Source organism: Amblyomma maculatum, chromosome 8, assembly GCF_055883805.1.
Source record: "Amblyomma maculatum isolate TAMU_Amacu chromosome 8, ASM5588380v1, whole genome shotgun sequence".
Taxonomy (NCBI): domain Eukaryota; kingdom Metazoa; phylum Arthropoda; class Arachnida; order Ixodida; family Ixodidae; genus Amblyomma; species Amblyomma maculatum.
The window spans coordinates 108,835,465-108,856,782 of record NC_139351.1 but is presented as its reverse complement, the minus strand read 5'-3'; the positions used below and the strand labels follow the sequence as shown (position 1 = coordinate 108,856,782).

The 21,318-nt window shown below is 47.0% G+C and overlaps 1 protein-coding gene across 1 annotated transcript in view; it reads right to left on the bottom strand.

Moving 5' to 3' along the window:
• Positions 1-417: 417 nt before the first annotated feature.
• The window catches only part of LOC146182152 (uncharacterized), a 108,153-nt gene continuing 87,252 nt past the window's right edge, over positions 418-21,318 (bottom strand). The window contains exons 14-15 of the mRNA XM_084575903.1: positions 21,011-21,233; positions 418-1,099 (exon numbers count right to left, since the gene is read on the bottom strand). Coding sequence (XP_084432029.1) covers positions 867-1,099; positions 21,011-21,233 — 456 coding nt within the window. The 3' untranslated portion in view covers positions 418-866. The remainder of the gene's footprint in view (positions 1,100-21,010; positions 21,234-21,318) is intronic.

Below are 21,318 nucleotides of genomic sequence, written 5' to 3'. Positions count from 1 at the left end.
TGTGTTCGTGTGTAAAATGTGTATATAGCTTTTGCCGGAATGCCAGGTGGCGGCTGACCATGCTGACCTGTTTTACAAGAAATGTGACAATTATTATTTGAATACGGTGTGACACCGATCGTTAGCTAGACTCAGCACCATATGAGTGATGATGCAGCTACAATGTCTTCGACTTCGGAGAATACAGTAGAAGACTAATCAGCTCTGATCCGACAGAGTTGCCCTGTATGTTGAGATGACGGTTTATGTGCTATACTGCACAATGTCCTTTACTTGAAGAAATACTAGTACCTCGGCGGGATGTCCCAAGTTCAGGATGACGATGTCGTAGGAATGGTCTCAGAGTATTATGGATTGTGCACGAGATTCCCGACGAACTACTCGAGCTAAATTTTCCCTAAGTGACCTGGGGCCATGTCTTGTAGATTCCTTTCTCTATCCAATCTTTTTGTTTTCTGCCACTGGCCGGCGCCTTCCTTGATAGAGGAACCAAAAAATGAAGGTTTCAGCAACCTAAGTGACGTCACAAACTGCAGTAACGGAAGGAAAAGAGGCAAAAAAAATGCACAGGTTAAAAAATATTGGTTACAAAATCCCAACATAACATTCACTGAGGCCATTCAGGTGGTGCCGCCTTTCCCTCTACCTAGCCTCACGTGCCTTCGTTAGCATGGAATATATCACCGGGTCAAACCAAAGGCATATCAGGTGGAAAAGAGGTACGGTGTTTAAACAACCGTGCGCGAATTTTCGGTGCTTAATATCCGGACACAGTACAGCACGGCAAGCCCAAGTGGCATTCCGGCAATGCTGACGCCAAGAAGGGCGTCTGGACCTGCTTGGAAGCGCGCGAGAAGCTCCCCTTTTCAGTAAGGGGCGGAACAGGCAAAGTCCGTGGAGCCCTCGACGGAGTTGTCGTAGCAGATCGGCTCGTCAGCAGCGCCGCCTTTGCGGCGACGCAGCGCGAACACGAGGCAGGTGCCGAAACCAAAGACCTCGAGGAAGAGCGCCAGGCCTCCGACGACGGCCGAGGCGGTTGGCTCGAAGCACATCACGCCCAGCTGCTCGGCGATCAGGTCCTCCATACTGGCTGGCCGCCCTGCGCATTATTCGCAGAGAGAGAAGGGGAGAGTCACGTGACCACCAAGTCATCACAAAATAAGGTCACGTGGCTTGCATGACCGACGACTCAAAGCGCTCATTAGATCGGGCCATCATTTCGAGATATCAGTGGGCCATGGGAGCCATTCAACACTTAGTTAAATGAACGTAAATCTGAACACAAGAAAGCAAGGGGTTGAGAACTAGTAAGTTGCTGCGTGCAATTTTCTTTCGTGCAAATAAATCTTCTATCTCTTCTTCTTCGCTCCATCACATCTTTTATTATGTCGTGTCGTTAGCACCCTTTGAAATTAACTGCCTGAATGAAAATCACAAAAAAAAAAGCCTTCGGGATGATTTCACATCAATATGGCCGCTGTGCTATTAGTTCCAGAGCTGAATTTTATTTTATTTTATTTACACCTACTACACACAAAGACGTGATTATGAAGGGGATAATTAAAATAAATAAAAATACAAAGGCGAACAAAGACGCAACCAGGGGCGCCAAAAGTCCTTAACATGTAAAGCCCAAGTGGTGTTCAATGAAGTCCCAAGTTGCTCCTGTACGTTCAATAAAACAAATGTATTTCAACGTGAAACTGGGAGAATTAAAGGGGAAATTATGTTTCGTAAAGTTTCGTGGCTGTCTACGGCAGTGTAGGTGATTAAACAAATCTCAGAAAATCTGGGCAGTAAAAGTGTCCAGTTCACCGTCAAGGAGGCAGCAAGCCTATATTATGTGTTCACAAATCGCACAACTCACGGAAATATAGTCATAAGCCGTTCTAGTCTGGCATTCCACAGCACAGGAAGCCGTGTGCGGTACTTCCACCAGTTTACCAATTATATCCTTACGCACATAGCGTCTAAACATAATATCAAACACATATAAAATAAGCGTTGAGGTGCCGGCTAGTTGGTTATACATTTTGGAATAACAGCGCGAAGGACGAGGACGAAGATCAGAAGGCTGTGTTTGTGTCCTTCTGATCTTCGTCCTCGTCCTTCGCGCTGTTATTCCAAAACGTATAAAATGCACTCTAAATGAGCATCTTTTTCTCCTGTGCCAAGAGTTGTGCTAATGTGACCCCAGTAGCAATCTGATGCCGAAGAGAAGCCTCCAGGATGAATGGATGGATGGATGTTGAGAGTGTCCCCTTTGACACGGGGTGGTGATAGTCATCACGGTGCTGAACCTGTCTTTTTTATGCTTTTTCACTTAGATAACTTTTTAGCCTTAACGACTTTACGTTTAGATACGGGTTATCTTTATATACCCTTGTTTAATTTCGATTTAGCTTCCATGCGTTTCCTCCCTGCTATTTATCCAACAATCTTTCAAAAGTCTCTTGCTAACCTCTACCGCCTATTAATTCTTGCTTCCTTTGTTACCTCTAAACGCCCAGGGTCTCGGCTAGAGTTACTTTGTCCGCATCGACATATATGGATACTGCTACACTCCAGTATAAGATGTTCAACGTTTCTGGGCATCTACCGCAGATAGCACAAGTTTCGTCTTCTTGATTAGGTTTCCTTCTGTATCTTCGGTCTCTATGACATCCTGATCTAGCTTCATAGAGAAGGCCGCTGCCTCTTGAGTTGCCATCAAAAGTTTCCTCCTTAGTGCCAGTTTTCCATTTTCTATATATGGCTATAGGTTCGTCTTCCTTTCCCTTCAGTTGTTCTAGCTTTTAGCCTCTGTGTTTTTTACCTGTCGCTTATCGTTCTTTATTTCTCCGTTCTGCCTTCCGACATACTTGCTGATCAGTTGTCTGGTCCTTTTCCGCCACTGCCAGTCAATGCCCTTTCGGTATAACTATAAATGCTTTACCTGCTCAACTATTGCAGTCCATTTTCCCGAGGCGTTCTTCATAATTTTACTCTCAGCCTCTCGTGCCTCGAAAGACACCTAGCCCAGGTCTCCCTTACTGCTTCGTTATAGTTTTGCCGTGGGCTCCATGTGCCAACCTTCCCACAGAACGCTGGTTTATTTCTAACCCCGACTAGATTTCTGCCTTTATTCTAACTCCGACTAGATTTCTGCCCTTAAGAACAAAACCGCTTTCCCGAAGGTAAGCCCAGGTAATGATGATGATGATGATAATAATAATAATAATAATAATAATAATAATAATAATAATAATAATAATAATAATAATAATAATAATAATAATAATAATAATAATAATAATAATAACTGGTCCACAGTAAAGGAAAGGCGCAGTATCTGCCACACTTGTTTCTGTGGACACCTGCACCGCGCCGTAGGGGAAGGGAGGAAGATGGGAGTGAAAGCAGATAGAGAGAAAGAGGAGCCATAGTGGAGGGCTACGGAGTAATTTCTACAACTTGGGGATTTTTAACGTGCGCTGGCATCGCACAGCACACGACGCCCCTTCGTTTCGCCTCCATCGAAACGCAGTCATTATTCATTTCTAAATACCTTTAGGTACTTCATACTTGTTGTACCCCCATAATGCCCTGTGCTCCATTATCGCGGCATCCCTTCGTCTCTTCGCCCTAGTGGCCTCTTCATGCTCTTTCATAATGCGTGTTCTTCGTTTATTCATAGCGCGATATATTTATATTCTGCCAGTCTTAGTATCTCCCTTACTCGTAACGTAATCTTTTTATCATTGAAATATGTAGTTGAATACTACAGACCCGACTTAACTGCGCTCTAGGTTATGCAGACTGCATCTCCCACGTATTCACATATTTTCTCCAATGCTTGTAAATCTTCCTGGCCATTGGCCAATAGAACGATGTCGTTCGTGTACATTGATCCCGGAAGCGCTTGTTTCACATCCCTTCCACCTAGCTTATACGAGAGATTAAAACCAGGGTTGCTTTCTTGCAGACTCCACATCTTTCATATAAATGCTGAACAACAGCGCACCTCGACAGTAGACGTAGTTCTTAACCCATCCCATGCAACTTCAGCATCCCTGTATATTTCCTCTAGTATTTCAATTACTTTTTTACCGATGCCTTCAGATTCGAGTATATATATGTCCCACAAAAGTTCCTTGTTTACGCTGCCGTATGCACAGCTAATGTCCAGAAAGACTAAATACAGTGGTCCGCTTCCCCTCCTGGGTAATTCTCTGTATTGGGTTATTATGAAAAGGCTATCACTAGGCGACCATCGGTTATCCTTTCTTCGCGCTACACGTTCTGCCCATGCCCATTTCTTCTTCTTAATTTCCACTAGAATGTCAGTAACTTGAGTTATTTCTCTGACCCACTCTGCAAGTTTCCTATCTCTTAACGTTATCCCTACCATTTTTCTTTCCATAGCTCTGTGTGTTGTCCTCAGCTTAAGTAGAACCCTCTTTGTTAGCCTCCACGTTTCGGCCCCATAGGTTAGTACAGGTAAGATGCACCCGTACTCCTGAACCCGTATTGCAATTAGCCAAGTACATTATCACTTTCTATCCATGTCTGAATTTTTAATTTAACTGCCTGCATTGCCAGCCTGTACGTAACTAATGTTATCGTAATCGGTTTAAATAATGTAATGTTCTTCCTATCTCCTTTCCTTTTATAGATTAAATTCATCCTACTCAGTCACCAGCTGTCCGGAATTTCTTTACTTGTTATTACTGTTACCAGTGCCTTTAACAAAAAGTCCTTGCTTCTTGGACCAAGCCTATTAATTAGCTTGATTGAAATTTCGTCGATCACTATGGCTGTACACACAAGAACATCGGTCTCAGCCTTCTTCTTGTTAAGATTAGTCAATAATAAGATCCTTTTCTTCATGCTGTCTGATACGGTTTCTTCATTCGAGGAGATTACCCCACCATCGCACCTAAAATACTCGGCAATTACTGATGTAATACCAGCTTCCAGCGAGGAAGCGCCACCTACTTCCACCTTCTACAAGCTAGCTACGTCCCCGAATTCCCTAACTAGGGGGCTGCCCATCCATCCGTGGTCCTACATGATCCAATGCCACACCCCACCCTTGAGTGCCTTCAGTCTCCAGAAGCGCCATCGACCCACCCATTATCCCACCCAACTCTGCTCTTAGAAGCGGTGCGCACCCCCAACATGACTGCCTCCACCCTGCACAGGGCACCCATTCATCCAGTAGTTGAAGGAAAAAGCAAAAGCGAAACGAGTTCGAAGACGTGGTGGGAAAGTCACCTGCCATCTAAATGTTCCACCCACCACCCAACAGCCACCTATCCACCCAAGCTAGAGAAACTGCCTCTCAAACCACCGCCACACTCGACCTATAGCTCCGCCCACTTTCATCCGCCACAAAAATTGCATCGCGTGCGTGAAGTCTTGGCTTAGAGTAAAATCATGCATTAGAGCTAAAGCATAAAAAAAAATATATAAATAAATAATCGAAGCTAAGTTCAACTATTCTCGCAGAATATTGCACCAGGTTTATGATCGTCCCTCGATAGTTCGATTCTCCCTCTTCGCTTCACCAGACAGCGCTTCCGAAGAACGCTGCACAAACCGAAAACAAAAAGCATCGCAATCTAGTGACGGGAGTTACGCTTGAACAATAGTTGTTTACGCCTTTAATGAGGCGTAAACAAACGAACAAAAAAAAAACAACAATCAGTGAAAGGCAAAGTGGAAATGGCGACCGCAGAAGGGGAGAGCAAGGGCAGGTTTAGGTGATCCGTCTGCGATAGAAACGTTTTATTTTTTTTTTCTCATCAGTATGTAGCTGATGCATTCTTCACACTCGTTTCTAACCGCCAGGACACGGCACAGGCTATTCCAATGCGCTGCCTGCAATATTACATGCATATATTCCGTTCTAACCATCAGGACACGGATCAGGCTTTTTCAACAATAATGCGCTGCAATATTACATGTATATTAATTGAACGAACGAATCAACCAACGTTAACAAATAAAGGCGAGTAACGATAGATTGAGCATATTGGATGCCGTGCAACTCTGCCAGTCCCTCTCAAAAGCACGCCTTTCTTTGAAACTGTGCAGCTGGCTTCGCTTCAAAAGTGTCGAGAAGACATACGCACTTTTACCAAGGGCACACGAGAAACAAGAGCTTTACCTGGGCTAGTTTGTTCACGGTTAAGTGGCAAAAGAACAGCGCGAAAAAACGAGTACAAAAGAACACACGCAAATACAGGACGGGCGTTGTGTTCGCGTGTATTACTTAGCCCTCATTTCGTCGCGCTGTTCTTTCGCCACTTAGCCCACAAGAAAGAGCGAAGGAAAGGAAGGAAGCAAAGTCAGCTACTTTTTTCGACGGTGAAAACTAGACTTCCCACTAAGGCTGCGCCACGCCATAAAGTGAGCAAACTGAAGTTCAGTTTCAACCTGCTGTGCACAGTATCATGCCGAGAGTTATACGCAATACGCGACGCTCGCTGGAGTGTGGAAGCCTTTACAAATACCAAGTTACGCAATACATGTATGATAGTTAAAAGGATTGTGCAAGCTCTTTTCACTGTCCCCGAGAGAGCGGTAAAAACGGTGGCATGAATTGAGCCGTGCTGTAAACTCTTGTCTCCTGGGATTTATTTTGACAAAAAAAAGCGCTAAGCAGCTAAAAACTCGGGCACTTTCATCGTACTCATCTTTTATTTGCCCTTTCGTCTTCTTTCACAGTTTCTAAGAAGTAGATTTCAACAGTTCTTCAGAGGACATCATCATCATCATCATCGTCGTCGTCGTCGTCATCATCATCATCATCATCATCATCATCATAATCCTCATCCTCAGCCTGACTGCACCCACTGCAGGGCGAGGGCATCTCCCATATTTTTCCAATTAACCCGGTCCTGTGCTAGCTGTATCCACTTGACCCCTTCGAACTTCTTAACCTGATCCGCCCACCTAACTCTCTGCCGCCTCCTGCTGCGTTTTCCTTCCCTCGGAATCCAGGTTTTTACCCTAAGCGATCATCGGTTATCCTTTCTTCGCGCTACATGTCCTGCCCATGCCCATTCTTCTTCTTGATTTCCACTAGAATGTCAGTAACTTGAGTCATTTCTCTGACCCACTCTGCACGTTTCCCATCTCTTAACGTTATTCCTACCATTTTTCTTTCCATAGCTCTGTGCGTTGTCCTCAACTTAAGTAGAACCTTCTTTGTTAGCCTCCACGTTTCAGCCCCATAGGTACAGGTAAGATGCAACTGTTGTATACTTTCCCCTTGAGCGACATGCTGCGTCCTGAAAGTGCATGTGTCTTTGTGCGCGTGTGTCAAACGTCTTGAAGATATTGGTTTGCAGCTCCCATATGATCAACCGGCGCATTTACCCATTCTCGTCTGAATCGCATTGTGAACATAAGGTACTCTTCGTAAAGCCCTAGCATATACGCTTTCTCACCTGTCCCTTAAAGCTGACGGCAGTGAATTATATATGGAGTGAAGGCTATTATAGGAGAATAAAAAAAAATTCAGGGTCTTTTAGATGTCTCTTAAGAGGAGAATGGCGAGAACCTACCCTTCCCTATCATTTGCCTGTCATCGTTTGCCTCTTATCGGCGTTATAATTGGTTTACAAGAAAGGAAAGGCGCAGTATCTCTCCCACACACTCCGGTAAGTGGGTTTGTTCCTGTCGCGGGGGGTTCCTTGGCGGGCGTTCAAGTGTGATATTGCAGATGGCAGCAACGCTAGACAAGAACTAATCTCGTTGAATCTCGTGGTATATGACAGATCTCGCGCACGGGACTTCGTTCCATTTTCGCCTTAAAAAGAGAGCTTGCAGCGAGTTCATTGTGTATGTGAAGAACAATTAAGCGAAGCTGCAATGGCAGCGTCATGCTCTAAGCAGATATACTGCGCATGACATCACCACCCCTTGGGGAATAAAAAAACGAGAACCAATGCGCCCTTCAAAATCAAGATTTTCAAGTAAGCGCGTCAGATCCGGATGATGCATGTCATGAAAAATAAAACGGCACCAAGCAACAGACAAATGGAGCGATGTTCCGGTCCTCACGAGAGAGCTGAAACGCCACTCCATTTGTCTTTTGCTCGGCGCCTTGCAATTTCAGGAAACGACGCCCTTGTAAAGAGGGAAATCGCGTCACGCAGTACAAGTTGTTAGTCAGAGTTCAAACAGGGACTACTTACTGCCTTGAATGAAAAGCACATTCGGATCTGCTACCCTTCCTCTACGCGTGTAGGAGTAACGTACACAAACGCGTACTCGTAGACCTCAATCGATTAAAGCAAAATATTTTTTTTTTTTTTGCAGCATCTGCAATACTACGTAGAGGTCAGGAACGACCGATGATGCTGCTCTTTTCACGGCCCACCTTCACATGAGGACTTCAGGGCAGACCACTACCAAGACAATTCAGCGAGTGTAAAAAAGAAACAAAGAAATCAAAGCGAGGGAAGAGAAGGATGCACGAGGCATGCCTAGCGATCCAACTGCCCGTTGAGACTCTCCACTCGGTGAGTTCTCGGAAAGCCATCAATTTTTACGAGAGGCAACAGTAAAAAGGTGGAACGAAAAGAAAAAAAGACGTCTCCAATAAATAACACTAGCGCGACGAAAGTTGGACGCGGGACACGGGTCGGCCGGGCCACCGGACTGCTCGTTTACCTCGAAGCATAGTGAGGAAGGCTAGAACGGCGACGCTGTTTCACCCAGGTCTCGGATGAAGGAGAAACGAAGAAAAGAGATGGGCAGTCGGGGTGAAGGGGGAAATAAAAGGGGAGTATACGACTGCATCGGGTTTTCCCAGGTCCTGCAGTGCACATATATATTCTTTTCCCGGGTTACTTCATTCTCGACAAAGAAAGCACTGCGAAATGCGACGGCCACCTTCTTTCCCTGCGCGCGCTTCCGAGACTAATGCACACAAAAAACTGAGAGACGGCGCACAGCTTTACCGTGGCCGAAGACAAAGGAAGCTTCTTTCCTTGGTCACCGCCTCCCGAAAAGGGGAAGCAAAAAGGGGATGAAAGGCGTCCATCTCGGAGGCGCGGTGGCTATTTCGGTTTCTCGAGCGGATCGCGCGAGTCAGAATCAATGCTGCAGCGCGGAGACTTTCGTTTCGAGATTGAACAGTTGCCGCGCGCGGTTTTACCGGAAAGTGAAGTCTTGGGAAATGTAAGAAAGAAAAAACAAACAAACAAAAGCACCGGGCACCGACTTTCGAAAGATCTCTCTTTTATTTTTCCGACGCACCGCGCATGCCGTTCCGCGCGGGAGTATATAAAATGAAGAAAGCCTTCGACTCAGCCGACTGCCCAAAACTCAAAATACGATGGACGTTACCACTGGCCCCAAGGGATCATTTCACATTGCCGCCCGCCCCCAAAAAGTGCCACTCTGATAGCTTTGTCCCAGCGGGCGCTGGTCAGGCTAGTGTGGTGCTATAGCTTGTCGAAGCCAGCTGGCGTGCTGGTGCTTTGAGTCCAATGCAGTCTTGGGTGCGCTATGAGCTATGCTTCGGGAAAACCTGACGCAGACCCGAGTCGTATATTATTTACCGAGGCCTACAGGAAGTTAATAAGTATAGAGGCATGGGCGAACTGGTTGTTCTTGTTGAGGTTGGCCACAAAGGGTAGACAACATGAACACAGTACACCGCGTACCCGTGCACTCCTTTTCGAATGGTGACTATATCTTAGAGCAAGGGCTATGCTGACTCTTTGAGCTAATGGTGTTGCGGAGAATGTTGCATGCACCGTTTAGATAATGTAACTGGAGAGGAAATTACCATGCCTTATTATAAAGCGTGCTTTAAACCTGCATCATCTCATCTTGCTTGTCCCGTACGGGTCTCGTATTGCGTTGGTAGCTTTATATAAAGCCGCATAGGCAATCTGAAGACAACGCTGACGAATGGTTGTTCAGAACCTAATCTGAAAAAAATATAGTTATTTCATAACCTGGAACGGGAAAAACGTCTTCCTGGATATCTTTCCGTACCAATGTGAATACATTATCTCGGATAATCATTAAGTAGGTGTTCTTTGGGCAAAAAAAACAGACGAGTAAAACTATCGCAGTTTATTGTAACACATGAAATGTTTGAAGATACTTGCTTGAAGATACTCTAGGAAGCAAAAGTGTCCTGGACGCGTGAGCAGCAATGATGTGCACCGGCTTTTCGTCGGCCTGTGACATGAGAACATTCTTCACGAAAGGGAAGCCTGTCTCATATGCACTCACAAACGGTGGTGAAGAAGCGCGCATTCAGAGGACAGGCGCAAAGGGAACATCATGTCGCCTTCAAGTTCAATTTTTGCGATGTTCAGGTAAATTAGGATGCTCATGTTTACGCACGCGGTAGATACCACTAGTGCGGTTCTGTACAGACACACCATTCTCTTCTGATATCGCATTATCTGAGTCACCCTTTCGTATGTCCCATCCACAGCAGAAAATCTTAATCAGTGTATAATACTGCCAGCTCAGGAACGACCACCACGCGACCAACCTACGCTCACACTAATTCTATTCTGAGCCACTATATGGCAGCACTAAGAGCACCGTACGACCATCCTGTGGTGCACTCCATTTCCCGCTGGAGGCCAATTTAAGAAACTGTAATTGGAACCGGAGAACCGAATGCAAATCATACGATTCGCAACAAAATTCCCATAGCGACAAATCCGCACAGTCGTCCGTATAGGCTGCGGAAGCTATTTTTTTTTTTTCGACGGTAGTCCACTGGCAGTGGCAAACGAGTTCAGTGGTATCATCATCAAAACGTTTTATTTCCACCGAAATGAGACACCTTTCTGGCCCCCCCTGCACGCAGGCGCAAGGGAGCCCTACTCAGGAGCCTCGCAAACTAAGGTCTGGTGAAGACACATTGTTGCTTCACGGCTTCAGCCGCCAGAAGAACGTGTGACATCATTCACCGAGTCACCAGTCACCGGTGATCATGCATTTACGCTGAACGTGTGCGGCTATAACATTTTCTCTTTCCTAGAACAAGCTTGAAACATCTCAGCGCAAAGAACCGCGGTCCGTTAAATTTCCATTGATTTCAAAATAATTTGCACACGTGTCAGTTACGTATTTAATGGTTCAAGCTTTTTTATTGTTCACATGTTAGATACAACGTTCGTTCCTCTGCCGTTACCGTCATCACCTCCCTACCCCTCCTTTTATTTTCTTCTCATTTTTTTTTTACTGGCGTTTGCGGTGAACCCCCCCCCCCCCTCTCTCTCTCTCTCTCTCTCTCTCTCTCGCTCTTTCTGGATTGAAACGAATAAAGCCGACGGGTAGAGTCAAGAGTATGAGAAGCATCAGCGAGCGAGAGAGAGGGCGTTGACGGCAATTTGCATAGCTAACGTCGACACGTCTCTTGAAACAACACCACCGCCATCTGGCGTCGTTCCCTTACACGACTGTTTTCTCTGTCGTACACGCAACAAGAAAGGGAAAGCACGAGCAAGAATGCTCACCCACGAAACACTATATGATCAAGCATTCGTTGCTGGCTATATTATTTTACAGATCCTCGCGACACAGCCTGCGTACATTGAGCGCCGGGAATGCCTGCCGTGTCTTTGCGCTCCCATGCAAGCTTTCTCTCTCCTTCAGCCACACACTCGAGAATGGCACGCACGTGCCGGATAAAACGTGTCACCGTGCCCAGAATGCACAAGGCAGTCTCTGGTCCCATGACGCTGTGCGCGGCGCACGCACGCGGTTCGCCACAACACTGCACAGGAAGACAGTGTCCTGCGTGCACTGCGATCAGAATAACTACCGCGAAAGACGCTCGCGTTTCTTTCCTCGGCATTCCAACACGAGTAAAGGCAGGCGGACGCGCGTTCGCTTCTCGCTCTTTATATATATATATATTTTTTTTATTGGGGGAAGTGGGGGACGTCTAGCAGGTATGACTCACTTTCTTTTCTATGGTACGCTTACAGAAAAGGTGGTAAATAACAGAAGCAACAGATTACACGGCAACGCACTCACATAATTTCGTACCATTAGAGTGCAGGGTCCAAATATAGCACGACTTCAGCGCGTTCGCGATTAGCTGTTGGCAGGCCAGCTCTTTTGGAGCGGCAAGAAATGCGTTCAGAAGCATGACAGCCCCACTGCGCGCACGTCTTGTACCTCGCGCTCGACAGGTCTGAGCACTGCTCTCAAAGAATCGATGAAAGCTCGTACGTGGTGTTACGTTTCTCCACCGAGAAGTGGGACAGCTGACGCGGCCACCGCATAGCAACAGGCAGAACCGCGAGCGGATCGGCCATTTCGACGCCGTTCATCGGCCGCGCAACGCTTCCTCCCGCCGACAAGTCTCAGCGTGTTCCTGCCACGCGCCAAATGTGTGTGCGTGCGTGTGTGTGCACAAGCTGGCCAAGCCTGGAGATCGAGGGAAAGTGCGTCGCCCTCTCCTGTCTGCAGGAGGTGGAGGAGATGAGGTCGGAACACCTGCGATTGAGTCATTCGTCGTGAACCAACATGTTTGGCTCTCCCTTTCCTGTGAGGGTTTACCCTTTCCCTGTGAACTGGAAAAACTATAAAAAGCAGCGGCCGACTCCGCTGAGAGAGAGACTACTTTGACGCGCCGTTGGCACGACGCTAGACACCAGCTGTGTGAGAGTGTCTGTAATCTCTCCGGGTCAGCTTCACTGCCCGTTTCTTCCTGATGTTACAGTAAAGGTTGTTTCGTTAAAAGACGCCTCGTCTTTGCTGGCACCTTTGATGCCGTCCGCCGTCCACGGAGCCGCCAGGCCAACGCTACCGAGGGGCCGCGCGCCGCAGCGGTACGCTACCCAGGGGCGCGCAAACCACAAACGTAACAACTGGTAGGCATCGGTGGGACGACCAAGCCGTAACCGTGGTTGGAGGGACGAGCCAGGCGATACCGTCGTCCAACAACTGGTGAACAGCGGAGAGACGAGGACGACCATGCAGTGACCGTGGTCGGTGAAACGAGACAGGCCTGACCGAGGTGCAACATCTGGTGGGAAGAGCGGAGATGTCCGAGGCGTGACTCGTGAATCAAAGCAGCTCAGCGGAAAGGCAGGAGCAGTGCAACGAGCCCTGTGTGATGACTGGTTGCCTGCAGCGGAACGACTGCGTTGGATTCTTGGCTGCGAGGTTGGTGAGTGCGGGACTTTCTTCTACTGAGTTTTGCCAGGCTTTTGTTAAGTAGAGAACAGAGCTGGTAATTGTGTTGTCGTTGTTGCTGGGTTAATTGCAGCAAGGCAATAGTGGGCAGTAGAGAAGGCAGCACTCGGAACAGCCATGGGTTTGGATTTGAAGTCGTTGCGCAAACCGAAATTGCTGGAGCTTGCGGAGGAGTTGGGTCTGGATTTGTCAGACAAACTCAGAAAACCAGAAGTGTTAAAGGCTATTCTTGCGTTGGAAGCTGAAGATGACGAGCTTTTGGAATGCCTTGAGATCATTGACGAACGTAAAGAGGAACGTCAAGAGAAAGAGGAACGTGAACGTAGAGAACGTCACGAGAAAGAGATGCGTGAACGTAGAGAACGTCACGAGAAAGAGATGCGTGAACGTAGGGAACGTTTCGAGAAAGAGGACGCCCGCGTAAGGAAACTGATGCAGCTGGAGATATCAGCACATCGAATGAGCGTGGAAAGGATTAAAGCTTGCAATGCCATTAAGTGTAACGGTTCAATACCGCGAAATGGTCCGCCACCGTTCCTCATTGCCGAGGATGTGGCCGAGTATTTGGCAGACTTCGAGAATGTCTGCAGAAGTAAACGTTTCGAGCGAGATAGTTGGGCGCAGATGTTGGTAGCTCTTCTCTCCGCTGAAGCGTCGGAAGAAATCAAGCGATTGGTTGGCGACCGCTTGAAAAATTACGATGAACTAAAAGAGTCATTGCTGATACGATATCAGATAACGCCTCAGGATCTTCGGAAGAGATATGAGAGCGAGAAACATTGTAACGAGGCATACTTTGATTTGGCCTATCAGTTGAAAGCCGCTGTAAGCGAATGGCTAGACAGTGCGGAAGTTCCGGAGCAAATCGAACTTGCATCGGACTGTGAGAAACAGCTTGGGGAAGCGGCCGAGCAATGTGACCGCAGTAGCGAGCCGACCGAGGCTGTAACAGAAGAGCATCGTGTTACCTTGGTCGAGCCACTAGCTGAGACGGTTAGCACAGGCTTAATCGGCGAGAAGTCCGAAGTGACGCCGTTAAGCAAGGTGAACTGCATGCCAACCCAAGTAGCTGTAGGAGATACAGTTCCATCAAATGAGAGTGGGGAACTGGTAGTAACTAAACCGTCTCTCGAGTCGAAAACAGAAGCTTGTGTAGAGCATGGCGGAGATGGAAATGAGCTAGAAAAGGAGAAACTTTCAGTTTTCGAAATCAGCTGTGTCGTAGAGCAGGGCACGCAGAAAAACGAAGAGCCGATCAGGGAAACTGCGCAGCCCGCGAGTTGTGATCAGCCAGGGCGGACCGACGAGGAGTGCGCGTCCGCTGTAGAGGGCGAGACTTGCGAAGGCGACAGCGAACGACCAGAGCAGAGTCAGAATAGTTCGTGCTCCGAAACCACGCTAGGTTGTATTCGCGAAAGCAACCCCAGTGCGAACGCGGATGTGGCACACATGACCCTCACGCAATCCGAAGCGCCCCAGCTGTCGACGGAGCTTGATCGTGCGCCGGTTAACGCTGAGCGATGCGGCTCATCGGAGGACCCCTGTAACGTGAGTGGCGAGCCAGTGGAAATGCCTAGCTTGAGGGCTGGCATAAGCGGTTGTTCGGATTTGACTGAAAGTGAGTCATGCGATGCAGCCGCGGCGCCGCCAGAGGAAATGCCTAGCTTGAGGGCTGGCGTGAGCAGTTGTCGTTCGGACTTGACGGAAAGTGAGTCATGCGCTGCTGGCCGCGATGCAGACGCGGCGCCGCACTTTGACCACTCAGACGACACCGGTGTCCTACTAGCTCCGGTTACCGCTAGCTTGCCAGAGCTCGCGCCGAAAGAAAGTGGGACTAGAGTGTTCAAGTGCTGCCACCGAAAAACGCGGAAAGGCAGATGCGAGAAAGAATGCTGCCATCGTAAGGAGAGCAAACGCAAACGATTGCAGAAAGGAAGCAGAAGGCTAGTATTCCAGTGCTGCCGCCGAAAAACGCGAAAGGGCAGGCACGAGAAAGAATGCTGCCATCGTAAGCAGAGCAAACTCAAACGGTTTCAAAAAGAAAGCAGAAGGCTAGTATTCCAGCGCTCCCGACGAAAAGCGCGAAAGGGCAGGCGCGAGAAAGAATGCTGCCATCGTAAGGAGAGCAAACTCCAAAGATTGCGAAAAGAAAGCGCAAAGCATGTGTTTCAGTGCTGCCGTAGAAAAAAACGGAAAGGCAGGCGCGAGAAAGAATGGAGCAAGTGGAAGCTATCGCTCAAAAGAAAGCGACTATCCCAACGGCACAAATGCGCCCGTGCCGAGAAAATGCGTGACTGGTGCGCCAAGCGTAAGGAGAGGGATAGGTTGTTTAGCAAAGCTAGTGACTTATGCTCATGCGTTTCTTTGCACAGAAACAGGAAGGTACGGTTGTTCCGAGAAACGGACAGCCGAAGCTTTAGTGAAAAGGGTGATCTCAACGGTAATGCCGATGGCTTAAGTCGAAGCCCATAACGTGAGAAGAAGCCTCAATTTTCACTTGTTGTTTTTCTTCCTGGCATAGGATTTTGAAAATTTGTATTGCATTATCTTTGTTTGAAGTGCTGTTTTGAAAATGCGATTTTCAAATTTGTGGACGCGTTCCAAGTGCTGCTAAGCTGCCCTTTAATGTAAATGGGGACATAAGAGGGAAATAGTCTGGCAGAACTTAGTGAAGTTTGTGCCGTGCTTGCTGGCTGACCGGTTGAGTATTTAGCGTGGTTGTGATGCTGTAGGTTGTCAGAAATCTCCCCTGAAGACAAGTTGCAGAGTGCCTTGGAAACCCGGACTTGCCAAGGACTTCTTCAGGCTGACTGGCTCAAGAGAAGCTGAGTCGGACGACCCCGACTAGCAGCAACATCCCGATCCCTCCGGACAGCGGATGCAGTCCCCTGCCCTTCGGGATCTCCCTTCCCCGGCGGGGCAGTCTGTTACGTTTCTCCACCGAGAAGTGGGACAGCTGACGCGGCCACCGCATAGCAACAGGCAGAACCGCGAGCGGATCGGCCATTTCGACGCCGTTCATCGGCCGCGCAACGCTTCCTCCCGCCGACAAGTCTCAGCGTGTTCCTGCCACGCGCCAAATGTGTGTGCGTGCGTGTGTGTGCACAAGCTGGCCAAGCCTGGAGATCGAGGGAAAGTGCGTCGCCCTCTCCTGTCTGCAGGAGGTGGAGGAGATGAGGTCGGAACACCTGCGATTGAGTCATTCGTCGTGAACCAACATGTTTGGCTCTCCCTTTCCTGTGAGGGTTTACCCTTTCCCTGTGAACTGGAAAAACTATAAAAAGCAGCGGCCGACTCCGCTGAGAGAGAGACTACTTTGACGCGCCGTTGGCACGACGCTAGACACCAGCTGTGTGAGAGTGTCTGTAATCTCTCCGGGTCAGCTTCACTGCCCGTTTCTTCCTGATGTTACAGTAAAGGTTGTTTCGTTAAAAGACGCCTCGTCTTTGCTGGCACCTTTGATGCCGTCCGCCGTCCACGGAGCCGCCAGGCCAACGCTACCGAGGGGCCGCGCGCCGCAGCGGTACGCTACCCAGGGGCGCGCAAACCACAAACGTAACAGTGGGAATACTTCCGGAGGTCAAGAATTTCACGTGCGATCGATATATAGGAGGCTGTTTCCAAGAAGGCTAGGCAGTAATGGTGCACGTGTAGTCTTAATTAACTCTTAGAACTCTAGTTAACAAGCAGACATTACTATGAATGGATAAGGATGACATTCTAAGTTAAAAGGAAACAAACAGCTACGTTGGTGTAGCTCAATGTTTAGTTTGGTTTGGTTTTGTGGGGAGGCTATACTTTACTTACTTCCTGTTCATTGGTCTTGTAAGTCATATGCCTCCTCACACACATGCTGTACTTTCCCAACTCTTGTCAGTAAATAAAATATATTCATGAGCTCATACGACGCCTTATAAACTCTTCTTCTGGTTATTCACGAACAGATATGGACCCGAGTCATTTTTTCAAACCCATTTTTATACCATTGCATGAAAAAAGAACCCCTGAATTGGCAGAATTTTTATCGTCGATTTCAGTGACGTATCTTCAGCAAAAGGTAGGCTTATACTTATTTTTCCTACTTACTGCTTCAGAATTTGCGAGACAATGTACACGGAGTGCGGAAGAAGGTGTTTAAGAGTTTGTTTCTTCTCTTTAAACAAGCACATCTTTTCCCAATGAAAGCGCTCATCTGTATTTATTATTCTTTTATGGCAAGTTACACAATACATGGCGTTTCTCTGCATGGCCTAGCCGATCCAGTTCATTACATTAACTGCTTACTTACGGCGCATCAATAAACGTGCTACGAATGCTTGAGCTTTATCCGTACGTGTTCTGAAATAACTGCTTATTATTAAACACACTCCTCCTCAGTTACCTGATTCAGTAACGCCTTAGTGATATCGCATTCGCAATAATGGCTTAGCTCCGCCCTACCACGGCCGCTAAATCTTCCCCAATACAAACACACATGCCGAATGTCCCAAGCCATCTTTATCACAATGATTAGCTCTAACTCATGCTGGAACTTGTGTCGAGACAGTATTTTGCTACCACCGCTGTTCAATCGCTACATACTTATCTTAATGACATTATTTCTATTATGTATATGGAAGCATAATATACTTTGCCCTAATCTATTGAAATTATAGCGTTAAGGGCGTAGTCAAATTTAATCGAATCACAAACAGTGAATACAATCAAGCAAAATGCAGATTCCTTCTACAACTCACGTGTAGTTTCATACCCCCCATTTTCATCATATATACACTTTAGTTTAGTTACGGCATAAGGAAATAAGTGTTATTTCTATATTGTTCATTTTTAATAAGGATTGCTACAAATGACAAAAGAAAAATTTATCCTCTATAACAACAGCCGTACAAGATACTTATTTTCAAGCAATAAAAATACACCTCGAACTTCACTTTCGGAGAACTGAATCAAAATGGCGTCAGAATTTATTCAAAACATTGAGGGACCGTTAGCAGAGATCGAATTGTATATGCGGGGCTAGACATAATAGCAGTTGAGCAGTCCATTCCAGGTACAATATTGAATTCTGCATGCGTCCAGCGAAACACGACCGGGATGTTCGCCTTCAAATAGTCAAGCCGCCGCCCCCTCGAGGCGTGGAGCTAGCTCTCAGTCTACACTGACACTGACACTGGACAGGCCGGCGTCAGCAGAGCGCGCGCACCCAGAAATAAGATACACGACTCCCAGCGGTAACCGCTAGAGAACGGTTTTGAATTTCCGAGCGGACGTCGGCGCCGGGGTATTCGAATTCCCTTTTCAACTTTCAATTCACAACCGCCCACTCCGGTGCTTCTTACTTTCAACTCAATGTCACGGCAGCAAGAAGAAGAAACAATTCCGAATGCGATTCACACGTGGACGAGAAAGCCCGTCTCCAGCAACGAGGTTGACAGCGCGCCGGTATGCATAGCATGCAAATTCCGTGCGTCCCAGATGGCTGGATGACCGCATCTATATCGGAAGCTGTCTGTATGCCGTTCCATGTTTTCCGCGCTGCGGCGGGCGAACATATTTACGGCCATTGGTATTCCGGTGTTTCGTTCTTCACGGCACAAAGCAGCATGGCTCAAGGAACCAGCGCGCCCCGACCCGAGAAGGAAAGCGAAAATAAAAGCTTTATACCGGAGCCGAAAGAAGAGTGAGATGGCGGTTTCATTCCTACGCAGGAAAATAACTTTTTCTAGAGTCCCTTTGGGGTGTGTAAAGGAAAACCTTATATGCATGCTTCGTAGGTTTGTAAAAGAACCGCTCCGCAAAGTTCAGTCCCTGCTTTCAGAGTTTAGGTTACATTTTTCGACTCTTTTTTTTTTTTTACTCCGTTTTTTTTTTTTTTTTTAAATAAAGTTGCCATGAAAAAGAAAGGTTGACAGCGAAAGTCTTGAAAGAAAGGACGTTGTACAAGCGATTCTAGCGTGAAACAGAGGACTGGGAGACGCGGATGAGTCAGGGTAGATTTTTTGTTTTAAAATACTTGGCGACAAAGAAAAACTGCTGTAAAGTTATCTCATTTTTTCTATTTTACATTTTACTCTTTTTAGAAAGTCACCTTACATATCCTTCCCTCTGGATCATGCACTCAAAAAAGCAAAACAGTAGAAAGAAAGTAAAGAGCTGGTCAGAATAACAGGTAAAAATTCTACGATGCTGTTATTTAAAAAAAAAAAATGAATCAATCAAACAGAAACAGAACGGCCCGTCGAGTGCATTATAAATAATGTTGACATAACCTTCGCACGTATCAAGGTGTACACGACGCATCTAAAGCTAGCTTCCGATTTTGAATTCCCGACAGATATTCAGAAGCCCTGTAATATATTATCGACTAGTTGTTTTGATCATTCATGAATATTTAATAGAGGAACAAGCATTATCAGCGCGCCGATGGCTTTCGGAACAACTGGAAGCAGAACACGAAATATTCGTATATCGCATTAGCTTGCGCGCCCGGCTGCATCAGTTCAAGCTCGAAACATATCGATCATTTGAATGAAACTTTGACACTTGGCTGGATACTGAAAAATGAATCTGATTTCGCTGCTTATTTTAATAATTCTACGTTAGTAAATGAAAAGTAAATTTATTTATAACTGAGAATTCGTCGAATAATATATCATGTCACCTAATCAAGCTATAGAACTTTTGGTTATTTTGGTAGAATACATTTAGGCATTTAAATATCGTGCTTAATGGTCTGCGGGAAGATGTCGGTTTCATTCGGACCACTACTTAAATCATTTTCCTGGTACGCAAAAAATGCTGCACTTCTGAGCGGGAAACGCTGAAACACTGGCATGAAAAACCCATTATTATTGTACATAACTTGACACCTTAGATAGATATTTTTTCTTCTTCCCATTTCTCGAAGAAGCTAAATAAAGCGCTGGGACTTAATCATTGTAATACGCATTCTGATCTTCGTTAGGTCCCTGCCTCACGCAGTTAACACATCCACGTAACTGGCAGCCCGCTAGCCCAATGTGTGACTCACTCACTCACTCACTCACTCACTCACTCACTCACTCACTCACTCACTCACTCACTCACTCACTCACTCACTCACTCACTCACTCACTCACTCACTCACTCACTCACTCACTCACTCACTCACTCACTCACTCACTCACTCACTCACTCACTGACAAACTCACTCACTCACTCACTCACTCACTCACTCACTCACTCACTCACTCACTCACTCACTCACTCACTCACTCACTCACTCACTCACTCACTCACGCACGCACGCACGCACAAATAACGCAACCCCCCACAACACACAGTCATAATTACCTGAATGAGTATGAAAACACCGATAGAGTGTCAAGTGTTCGATGAACTTCTGTACGCCTATTTATTTTTACAACTAATTTCAAATAACCTAAAGACAAGCATATTTAAACGTTTTTCGCACGCATACTCTGCACACATACTCAAACAGGAGTCCGCATGCGTCTTTCTTCAGCCGTCGGCGACAACGTCATAATCTGATGAAGGTAAACCTAATCAGTGATGATGAAACAGGGCCATCATGAGACATTTAGAATGATTAGACCTTGTCTCATAGCTTGATGACGCTGACGCAGAAGCTAGTTACAGGGCACGGACAAGCCTGGACTAAGTTAGTTTAGTGGGGTTTAATGGCACACAAGGCCATCATGAGCCAAGCGTGAGGATTATCCCTATAGGTAAGATCCCGCGTGAGGATGAAACAGTACGCTTGTGGTTAGGCATTGACGCTAAACCATGCAGGTGTGTCACCATTGCCAAAGCGAGGGATGTGTTGTGCGTGTACCTGATGTGGTGGGCGCCGTCACGGGAAAGGCGTAGCTGACGTCCTGCGTCTGCTGGCCGACACCGAACTCGCTGGCCACCACGGACAGCTTCTTGGTGAGCGTGGTGCGGCGCAGTTCGTCCTCGGACAGCGATTCGCCGTCAGCACTGCGCCGGCGCCGCCCGAACGATGTCACCGTCTCGATGTCGTCCTCGCGGCGACCAGTGGGGATCTGACACAATACCTATTGTGGAAACGAGGAGTGGGAGGGCAAGGGCAGTAATAGCGTCAGTGCCTACATACGGTCCAGCTATGCTTTCTACAGGCCT